Source organism: Macrobrachium rosenbergii, chromosome 40, assembly GCF_040412425.1.
Source record: "Macrobrachium rosenbergii isolate ZJJX-2024 chromosome 40, ASM4041242v1, whole genome shotgun sequence".
In the NCBI taxonomy this organism is placed as follows: domain Eukaryota; kingdom Metazoa; phylum Arthropoda; class Malacostraca; order Decapoda; family Palaemonidae; genus Macrobrachium; species Macrobrachium rosenbergii.
The window spans coordinates 5,219,152-5,231,308 of record NC_089780.1 but is presented as its reverse complement, the minus strand read 5'-3'; the positions used below and the strand labels follow the sequence as shown (position 1 = coordinate 5,231,308).

Sequence of the window (12,157 nt, the reverse complement as noted above, 5' to 3'; positions counted from 1 at the left end):
GTCGGAATATGTATAGACATTTTTATTATGTGTACCAGGAAGTGGGTAAAGTAGGAAAGTAAACCTCTTTTTTACTTTAATCAGTGGATGGAAAAATTAGAATTCTCCAGTTCAGTATAAAAGTTGAGATATGTTGGATTTCTGCTCCTTTAGTCATTAAATGAAATAAAGATGCAAATAAAGTTGCCAAAATTTGCATCTGATCAAATGTAGACATTTCTTTTGCTAAAATTCTAATGTTTAGAACTTGTATTCCCCGTGCACCAGTGCAATAAGGCTGAGTGATATATGGTAAAAGTACAGTATATCCAAGAGGGACCTCAAACACTCATAACCAGATTTAATTATATCTTACAAGTATTATATGCCAGTAGTTTGACAGATGTCCAAGAACAACTGTCATCATTCAGTGTTGCATTGCATTTCTTCATAACATCAAGAAACTGTTTGAGGTTAGCATCATCTTCTGTCATATCCCAACCACAAATATTGTCAATGTTTGCAAAAGTATCATGAAGCTCATCTCATCACAGTCTGACCCATTATGCACTGGAAAGAGGCAACATGGTTACATTAAGTTATCCTACTGAATTAGTCCAGAAAGCCACCAGCATCAAATGCTGTGTTTGACCAATCCTTTGGTTCTGTGAACTTTCTATCATTGAGTAAAAGCATCGTTTTGTAGCCAGTGATATCTAGTCAGGGTTCAAATTGTTAAATACCGATGGAAGTTAAACCATCAGTGCATGCGTAGATACTTCAAATGGAATTTAAATCACTGAATGTTATTGCAAGAAATCATGTCCAAGAATTGCAACATTGCAAAGGTATGGTTCTACAGGTAGCATAATATCACTGTAAATTCTATAATACACTGTATATCAAATTAATAGCACAATATCCCAGAATGATGTAGGTGAAGGAACAAGTTGCACTGGAACTTTTGAACACTGGGGAAGAAGGTTCCTCCAAGTTTGTTTACGAGACTGACTTTCCCAGAGCTACTGGTATCAGTGAATGCAACAACAGATATTCCACTCATCTTAGCCTTCATTGCAGCCTTTGTCAGGCAGCTTGGTGATGAAGCAGACATTCTATCTAAGTTAATTTTGAAAATATTTGGGCTTGGAGATGTGAACTTAGCAGATTGGAACAGTTTCTTTTTATATGAATAACATTGCACGCCCTTTTCATGGCGCTCTGAGCAAGTTTGTATGTTAAATCATTGGGAAAAAAAAATACTTCATATTGGTCACTGATGCATATGGTGAGACAAGTCTGTTAATGAATGCATCTTTTAATATAATTGTTGTGTGCCTTATGAGCTAAGATTGCTTTGAAATTACAGCGCTTTCTTAATGTCTGCAGAGCTTACAGTTATTGATCTGGAGCTTCACATGCTTCTTGCACAAGTTGCTAAAATGTATCTTGCAAAGATCTCATTTTTAGGATTAGATACAGAAGATGAATTGCAATCAGCTGTGGTTCCATAAACAGGTGGAGCTGTTGATTGATTAGGTTTAGGATGAGTGTCCTTAGTTGTAGGGGTGTCCAGAAAATACATGAATGACCAAAGCTAATAAATCCATCATGTCTGCTGCTGCTAAACTTTGGTTCATGTCAAAGGATTCTGGCTACTTAACCCTTGTCAGAGTTAAATGAGCTTTTGAAAGTTTTTTAAGTTAATGCAATATGACATACATAATCTTGTAAACAAGTAAAATGCACACGTGTAATTCCTGAAGATAATATAAGCAGTCATCATAGAGATAATGTGGGATAAATTTTTATATGAACCATGTACACTTGTTACTTTGAAGAATGCTTCTAGATCCCGTATTGTTTCTTTATTGGTTCCAAAATTTTTTACAGGATTTGGAGATATATTTTGTGAGATTGGCGTTCGTGAATTACAGCAATCTGCCAATGAAGCCTTCAATCAATTTGGTGAAGCTCATCGTCAAATGGAGAAGTATGGAATTCAAATGTTGAAGCGATTAAAGCCAGTAAGTGTGGAGATTACCATCATATTTTGAATTACGGTATTGAGTAATCATTAGTTTTCTTACCTCTTTCATTATTTTCAAAGATCAAGTTCATTTGAACAGGAATTAACAGCTGCCTTTGAATAAGTAAGGTATTGGTAAAAGTCCAAGTGTTATAAATATGAATTAAAATGTTTTTATACATTAACAGGCAGGTGATCATAAATTGTATCAGCTCCTATGACCTGCATCTAATATGTCCAGCATTTACAAATTTCCTTAAAACTTGGGAACCTAAGAGGTAAAAACTTAGCAAGCCCAGGAACTGATTTTTACATGTAAAGCTAATTCGTTTATGAACCAAGTTGGTCAAAATGCCAAACAGCCACAATGGCAGGGGATTTTGGTAAAATCAGTGACCACTGGTCTCAATTTGTTGCCAAGCTGTCATTATAGCCAGGAAATTACTCTTGAGCTGCCATAACAGTTAGGCGTGGCAAGTTCTGAAACAAAAATTTCAAAGTGGCAGACAGCAAAGTACTTTTTACTTTGGCAGTGTTGAATCCTCCAGAGATATTTTTATGCAGTTTTATACTAAATAGTGTTCAGTTACCGAGTACACTATATAAAGATTAGACAAAGAGAGAGAAGTGACCAGAAGAGTGGGAAAAGGATTATTGTAGGGTCAAGTTCCATTATCTGTTATTAGTAATCTGAAGTGTTAATTAAATAGATCTGTTGTGAGTAAGAATTGAATTGATGATTGAATGTTCTAGCAAATTATCAAAAAATGAACCACAATGCTTTCTACCTATGATATGATCACACTATGTGCCACCTGTCAATCTTTTATGTGGGCACACATTGAGGTGCCTTTGTAAATTACATGAAAATCATAGCATAGGTGTAAGCTTATGACAAATTACAAAAGTAAAACTTGAAGTGTGTTAGGTTTAGAGGTGCAGATATTTATGAAACAATGATTGTAGAGGAAGCATGAAATTCTAAATAAGTGGACTCAAAGAACTTGTATAATTTCTTACTTAGTCAGAACCAGGTTTATGAAATCATTTCAAATGTAGGTATAGTAATGCTTCCATCTGCTATATTGTTTTGAGGTTTGGTGTTTGTCTTTACAGCAATTTTTGTCAAAAATAATAGGGAAAAGTAAAAATCTACTTACATTAGTTTAGGCATTTTTACATTGGCCTAGTATAATGTTGAAATGCAGTAAAATTACATCACTAAAAACAGTTCCTAGTTGCATAAAATCAAATATTAAAATATATAGAATAATAAAAATAATTTATTATATATTATAAAATCATTTAAAAGCTTAAAAATTTTTAAATATTGTCCTTTATACATACGTAATTCCAGCCATAAAAAACACAAAATCAGTAGAAACAAATGTGTAAATATATAATATAGTATACCTGTATAGTGTAATGTATACACAGAATAAAACTTTAAAAGCTTGAAAACACAGAAGATATTGTCACAGTACTTGGTGATCAGCCATGTGGCAGCACTAGTGCTTGGCAGCAAATTTAAATTTGTTCTTGTGTATGTCTGATTTACTTTGAATTTTTGTCTTTGATGAATCCCAAGGCTCGAGGACAGTCCCCAGTAAATCCCAGGGCTTGAGGACAGTCCCTAGTGCTAGTGCTACCAAGCATACATAATGCTATTCTGTTGGAAATTAAGGTGGCTGTGAAAATGGTGAAAGGTTGCCATATCTCATTCTTGTGGCTTGATTCAGATGATGGTATCATCATTCATTCATGATAAGGCATGAATACTAGCTGATGTCAGGGATGATGTTCTAGGGATGAAGAGCACCATCATCAACAATATGTATAAATTTATTAAAAAGACAGTAAAATGTTTAACAATTGAATGACTTTGAACATGTATGGTCACCATTATGGGGATGCTTTTAGGGGCTTATAGGGAGTGTAGTTCATTTTGTAAAGAGCTTGATTAACTTAGGTCACTTTTCAACTTATGTTGTGTATCATGGATGAATTATCGACATAGGGTGAGATATTACAGATATCAGTGATTTGCGTGTATTTTCGTGGTTATTGAAAATTACTGTTTTAAACTGTGTTTCCCCCTCAATATGGTACCACCTTGACGTGGTGAGGGGGCCTCTTGAACCCCAGGAATTTGTTCCCAGGTTTGAGTCCATGAGCCTCACATATTTTGTGGAATTTTCCACCTTTTGTAAAATTTATTGGACCTGATAAATAGGAAAAGATATCATAGCTGGGATTGGGTTTATATCCAAAGCTAAATAGTGGGAACTGTGGTAGGACCATCAACTACCCAATAATGTTCAGGCCTGAGAGATATCAGATTGATATTTCAAAGGCGGAACTATTCGCTAGGGCTGGACCATGGATTCCAGGGGGGTCTGGTTCTAGGGATAGGACTCGCAGCATTCTATCTGGTTTGCCCATAACATGATTAGATTAGAGTGGGGATGACTGTATTCTTGTAATACTCTCAGTCCTAGCAAGCAGGTTTGGCTTACACTTGGGTCACTCTAATCACGTTGTGCCATCCTGTGTGGTAGGGTAGGGACACGGACATTTGGGAGTCAGCTCTCACTTGTACCATTGGTGGAAGAATAAACTGTATGAAAAGCTGACATCATTTTAAGGTTTTCAGATCTTTTTTTCTCCCTCTCAAATCTTTATGATAGGTAAAAATAAAGATTTGAGTACCCCTGGGCCCTTTGATGGTAGCAACTTGGCACAGTTGACGACCACTGCAACCTCCTCTTGACAACTGTTTAGAAAAAAAAAAAAAAAATCTTACCTATGCTCCAGTACAGAGCAAACTAAAAAAAAGTAAATATCGTCTTGACCCAACCTTGACTCACTTCGACTCCCTCTTTGGGAGTGGAAGTTGGTCAAGGTTTCTAACCATGGAAACAGAACAACAAATTTCAGCCCTAACATTGGACACTCAACAACAGAAATGTCGTTCAGACAAATAAAAATAAAGACGTGGCTTATAGAAGCCACAACAAAAAACCAATCTGAAGACTATTTATTGTATCCATAAAAAGTATCGACAGTGTGAATGTAAAAGTAAAGAAGCATGACACTATGAACAGCATTCAAGAGTACTATTGTACTTCCTGAAAATAATGACGAACTGGTTGATAAGAATATACTGTTGGACTCTCTTAAAATGAGATATCCCAAAGTCCAAGATTGTGAGGTATATATAATACCAAGTAAACAGAATAATAAAGTAGTAAGAATTGTAAAAATAAAATTTGAGGGTCAAGATCTATCTCAAAAAATAAAAATTCTGGGCCAACATAGAGGCCTGTGACCTTATGTTCCAAAGCCACTACAATGTAAAAATTGTAGTAAATATGGACACACGAAGAAAAACTGTTGAAATGAACCTATGTGTGCTTATTGTGGATCTGACGAGCATTCCACACGGTGGAAATGTAATGAGCCAAAGTGTGTAAACTGTGGACAAGATCATCATGCAATGTCCAAAGAATGTATGTACTATGCACTGTATATAATACAGAATTTAAAATGTTACAAGAAAGAACAGGGATGTCTATAAAAGAGGCTAAGTTGGAATTAAATGTGAGAGGAATTCAACATCCATCTAAGAAACACATATTCTTCAATAACAAGAACCAACAATGAAACAAAAATACATACAGATAGAAGTACTGGAGCTCAGAAAAGTAAGAAGCAATCAATGCTCAAGGGAAAAAACTAAAATTGTAAAGAATAGAGAAACAGGTACAAATGACATGGATAACGTTTTACCAGATTCATTTGAAATATTAATGCAAATAGGAACACAGGAGGATGCTACTACGGAAGTAACAGGGGCGGGCCGTGATGGACTGGAAATTAAAGATAAAAAAAGGCCTTTGGAAAGAACACCACCCAAAACAAAGACACCAACAATTATTAGAGAAACATCGGTCAAACCAAAGACAAAAGATATGAAGAAAGAACAAAAACAAGCTAAGAATATACCTTTATGTCACAAAATGATAGTAAAACCTGTGGATACAGATATCCAAAACACCGAAGAAGTGGAAGACAGCTGTACCATAGATAACGATGACTGTGTCAAGGGAGAAGAGATTATTCCATCACCAATAATTGGTACAACAAGAACAAATAAAGAAAGAAATGCAGTAAATCCCCCATATTCGTGTTCTCATAATTCGTGGACTCACGCACTCGCGGGTTTCTCTGTGGAACATATCTAGCCATTATTCGTGGAAAATTCACACATTCGCGGTATTTTTCACTGAGAAATATTCACTAATTGCTGTATTTTCATATAATTTTCATGAATAAATGCACTTTTTGTGATAAAACTATTAAAATACTCAGGTATAAGCATTTTTACAGGGTTTTTCTTGTGTTTAAACTATTAAAATGGTCAGTTCTAAGTGTTTTTAGAGGGGTTTTAAATATTCGTGGATTTTAGCTAGTCATGGGGGGGTGTGGTATGCATCTCCCGCAAATACAGGGGGTTCACTGTATATTCACTGTATACATGATAACTCATGTGGACGTAATTATTGTTTCATTGCATTGCGCAACAATAACAAAAACATAACAAAAGATAGTTTAACAAACATTATAAGAAATTTTATGAATCATAGAAAAAAGAAACCACTAATTCAGGCACCCATGAAAAAGGTTGCATGTGCATTGAGCACTTAATATTTTATAAAGATAAACAAGTGAATGTTGTGAGTAAATTATTAGAAAAGATTCAACTTGATAATACAAAAAAAGAGAGTAAAACTCGACCACAATAACAAAATATTTTCAGTAGCTATGTTATACAGTGGAACGTAAATGGTCTACAGACCAGATTACACCTAGGAGAAGTACAGTGGTCATTAAAAGAATATGAACCAATGATATTATGTTTACAACATGTCAAGAAAGCTGTGTCAGCAATAGGTGAATACACCTCAGCATCAACATCATGAGAGGAAGAAGGAAATTTAGGTACTCACATATGTACGTAACATAGTTCACGGCAAAGTACCTCTAAACATTACTGATTTACAAATATCAGGTATTAAAATCCCAATAAAAAAGAATAATTATGTGATTTATAATTTATACAACCAAGCTAGTAAAAATTATGACATTGACAAACTTAAAGAATTAATTAACAGTGCCAAAGAACTGACATTAATAGCAGGTGATTTTAATGCTCACAGCCCGATATGGGACTATAATTGTACAAACTCAAATAGAGCAGGAAGTAAAATAGAAGAATTCATAGATTCAAACAACATGTGCTCTGTTAATGATAACGAAATCAGCACATATTTTTCAAAAACACATGGAACATTTTCCTCAGTAGACTTAACTCTATGTACAGCAAGCATAGTAGACAGACTGGTTTGGAATACATTCGATGACTTGCATACCAGTGATCATTTCCCAATGTTAATTTCACTCTTACAAAATAATCCTGCCAAGCATGTCCCTCAATATAACATTTATAAAGCAGATTGGGAGCGATATGAATTCCCCTCTAGGAATATCCCATCATTTGAGTATATACAAGATTATAATGAAAAAAATAGGTGTCTTATTGAGTTCATTAAAAATGCTGCAGATAAAGCAATGCCAAAATCAAAAGCTCATCCAAAAAAACACAAAGTCCCATGGTGGTCTAAAAAACTAACAGAATTAATAAAAATAAAACAACAGATTGGGAGACGATTAGATCATTTAAATAGAAAGTTCAGTAAAATAGATAAAACATTACCAGTATTAGAAGAAAGTTATAAAAACTAATTATATTATTATTAGAAATTGATATATTAAAACCTCTATATAACAAAATATCTGCAAAATTTAAAAAAGAAGTAATTCAAGGAAGAATCATTTCATGGAGGAAATATGTATCAGATCTCTCTAATAATATTTCCATACAAAAAATATGGGAAAAATTCAGGAAAATAAATGGTGCCCATGTTAAACCACCTAGACATGGGAAAAGAATACTTGATCCAAAAGAAATAAATAATATAATAGGAGAAAATTTAGCAAAAGTAAGTAGCGACAAAAATTTAGGTGAGCACTTTCACGCAAAGAAAGATTGTATAGACTTAATGACAATAAATTTTGAAACAATAGAAGATATATATTATATAATAGAAAATATAATATGGAAGAGTTGGAATTTGCTCTGTTGAACAGCAATAAATCTGCCCCTGGAGGTGACAATATTTGTTTTGAAATGATCTGCCACTTAGCACCTTTGGTAAAGTCATACTTATTACAGTTTTATAACCACTTATGCTTCAAAATTTATTTTGTGACCAATGGCATGAAACTAATTATTCCTATCCCCAAACCTGGAAACGATCCCAGTAATGTACACAACTACAGACCAATTTCTTTAACAAGTTGCTTATGCAAAATTACTAGAGAAAATGATAAATGCTCGACTATCATGGCACATTCGAGAAAATAAAATTTTGACTCCCACTCAGTTTGGGTCACAATGTAACAGATCTACAATGGATTCTCTGTCTAGTTTGGAAGACCACATACGAAGAGGATTTGAACAAAAACAAATTACTATAGCCATCTGTTTTGACATTGAAAATGCATGTGATACTACCTGGAGATATGCAATATTAAAAATGTTACATAAAAACAGCATCCATGGACATTTACCTAGGTTTTTCGAAAACTTTCTGACAAATCACACTTTTTCAAGGACTCGTGACATGACATTGACACTAAGAACCCTTGATAAGCCAGTTTCACACAATGTCCAGTCAAGGGGCAACTCTTCAGTGTTTGGAGGGAAGGAAGACTTGCATTCTTTGGATACAAACTATATGGAAGAGAAAAACTGTAAAGTCTCACATTTAGAGGGAGAATCTTACTAGATGAGAGCAACACTTTTCTGTGTCAGATACCCAAAGGTATAATTTCCTTGTGGACAAAGAATGATGATGAAACTAACCAGGTCTCCTGGCAGGGGCTGGAATATGTAGACGTAGAATGACAATGAAACTAAGCAGGTCTCAATGCAGGGGCAGGAATATATAGACAAGGAATGATGATGAAACTAACCAGGTCTCTGGGCAGGGGCTGGAATATGTAGACAAAGAATGACAGTGAAGCTAACCAGGTCTCTAGGCAGGGGCTGGAATATGTATGATGGGTTTATCCATTCATCTCTGTCCAAGAAAGATGCCTACCCAGTGGAAACCGTTCTCATAGAAGTCCCCTTACTCCTTCCAAGAACTCTTGAGAGATTGAGAAATTGAAGACCTTAGCTCAGCTATGCCCAAGATGTCTGCAAAGGTACTGTCAGTAGTGGAAAATCCCATAGACAAATCAAAATCTCCTTTGACCTGCCACTACTATAGATTTCCTTAAATTAGCAATTATTTGGCTTTGAGGGTAATAGGTGATGATCATGTCAGTGAAGAGCTTCTGTTAAAAGCTTTGCCTTTTGCCACCAAAGAAAAGGACTGACTGCTGATATAGAGGTCTCTTGGAGCCAGTCTCTGCAAGATTCTTCTAGTTCATTGGCCTCCAAACTTTTCAGTATGAGGGCCTTATCACATACTTTACACATTTATGTAAGCAAAAAAAAGGTTTAATGTGAATTAATAAAATCTGATTGAATGTATAAGAATTGTTTGAATCCTTTTTGTAATCACCATGGTAGGATTCACAAGAAGAGAAATTTGACAGTTTCAGTGGAGCAATGCCATTCTTACACTGAGAAATCATAATAGTAAAACTTTCAGACATTGCTTAACGCTTTGGCAAAGTAATGAATTGCTTGACTGCATTTGGGAAATGCAAGATATAGTGTTTCATTAAGTTTAACTGATTTACTGGCATTTTCCAAACATTTTCCCAAAGTGAGAATTTGATTTATTTTGTGAGAAAACAAGCACTCAAAGAAGTACTCTAGTAAAATAAAGTAAGGAAATTTAAAATGCCTTGAGCCATCAGTCCAGGTCAGACAAAAATTAATATAATCTGCCCTTTTCTGTGTTCTCATTTGTAACTAAAATCTGGAAATTTGTGCAGGGATAAAAGGAATGATGAAGTGTAGCTAACAGGAATTGCCTGTGTTATGTTTCCAACAGCATTTTTAGGAAAAAAAAAAAAAGTCAAAAACTACTTAGTTTTATTGCATACAAATCTTTCAAGTTGCTGTGGGCTGTCTGTCCAGAAAAGGCCTTTAGTTGTACAGTACATTGCAAACTCCCACTCAAGTTATTGGAAGTCATACTCCCTCAGTAAGCTGTGGTAAGCTGTAGTTATGGCCAGTGACCATGACTACAAAATATATATTTGTGTTGTCATCATAGGAATTTCATCAGTAAGTTCTGTATCCTTTTGAGAATACCATGCAATAGCAGCCATTGCCCACTTAGTAGCACTTCTGTTTGCTGGCATTTTGAATATGATGGTTACTAGATGTTAAGACATCTTGTTCTAAGTGAGCTTAAAGGAATTGGAAATTTTTGGCCCCACCATTGCTGAAAGGGCAGTAGTTCTTAAGTTTGTTACTACACCTTCTCAGCTTAATCCCAAGTCAAAGTGGTTGTTTTTAATGATTCTCCCCCAGCACTTTCTTTCTTGAACAGCTTATTTCATAACTGGTTTTGGGGAATGTTTTTTGGGCGGATGCCCTTGCTGACTCCCATTTATCTGGGATTGGAACAACCACTGAGTTAGGCTGGCTTGCCTCCCCAGTGGCTAGGTTTGTAACTATGTCAGAGGTTATTACTATTACCAGGTAGTTTAACCAGATCACTTAGTTAACATGTACTCTCATAATGTGGGCTTGTACATACAAGCCGAGGAGTAAGTCCCTCAGGGCCACAGGAAAAATAATTTCAGAGGCAAGAAATAGACACCCAACAAGGCCCAACCCATCAACCAGGCCTTCCAAAAAACTCAGATGCAACTGACCTATTGGCATGTTTGTTTACAGACATATTAGAGATCATGGCAGGCCCCTAAATGGACCATTGGATAGTTTAAGTTCTCCAGGAAGGATACAAGATCCAGTGCTTAGCAGTCCTTCGTTGATCACCATATGCAATAGCTTACCGAATGTTGAGGATCATAACATTGCTTGAACAAGATAGGATGGTACAGCAGGCAGTACTACTCATGTGTAGATGCTTGTCCAAGCATTAAATCTCTTAATGTTTCTGTTCTGTAAGTGAAATTTTATTGTCAACTCTATTAACAGTCTGTGTAAGTGCCAGACATATGTTGACTCATCTTGGGGATGTGAAACAGATAGCCTTGACTCTTTTCATTAGTACCAGCAATAGCAGCGATACATGGGCTTATTTGTCTTGGTTTGAAGGTCACCAGACACTTTGTATTTCTCACCTTAGACCCCTGCTTTTCATTATGACCGCTCAAGACTGGGAGTGGGCTGAGTTACTCACTTTTCCATTTATTAGTACTTTGTGGACTTGCATTGCAAACTTTTAATGTTGCAGTGCTCAGGGTTGTAGCCAGACAGATGTGTCTTATTGTTTTCCACTAGAACTGTGGGTTTGATTATGTTTCTCAATCCCAGGAGCTTTCAGACTTATGTCATTCCAGCTAGCCAATTTCAGGATGTTTTTAGTAGCGTAATCATGCCTCATCAGTTACTTTTGGGCTAAATTATAAGTAATGGGTTTGTCATGAAACAAATGTTCTCTTGCAAACCCATTACATATAATCATACTGCCCACCTCCTAACTCTAGTGATTTCACTTTTTTTTTGGCTGGACTACACAAAAAGTAAGACTTACCTGCCAGGAACCTGAGGATCCATAAAATGCATGTGAAACCTGCAGACAGTATTCTTTTTGATCAGCAATGAAATGTCTAGGAATTTGACAAAATGACGAATAATCAGGTAAAACTGAAAAATTATATGTTGTTTTTGAGCTAATGGATTTTATCATCCAGTTAACAGCAAGTGTCAAAAACTTGTAGTAATAATTTTTATAGTTTTGCATTTCTGCTACCTTCAAAGATTATTGCAAAACTAGGAAGGTTCAATTTCCATTTTATATAAAGAGAAAAACTTCTATAAAGGTTTGGAAACTGCTCTTTCTGTGAGAGAGTAGGAAGGAAGAGGTCATCCCT

The 12,157-nt window shown here is 35.4% G+C and overlaps 1 protein-coding gene across 8 annotated transcripts in view; it reads left to right on the top strand.

The window, feature by feature from the left end:
* PICK1 (protein interacting with PRKCA 1) overlaps nt 1–12,157 on the top strand; it is a 159,352-nt gene that overhangs the window by 135,196 nt on the left and 11,999 nt on the right. For all 8 annotated transcript variants that reach the window (XM_067082969.1, XM_067082967.1, XM_067082966.1 and 5 more), the window contains one exon: nt 1,873–2,006. In XM_067082969.1, the coding sequence (XP_066939070.1) occupies nt 1,873–2,006 (134 nt within the window). The remainder of the gene's footprint in view (nt 1–1,872; nt 2,007–12,157) is intronic.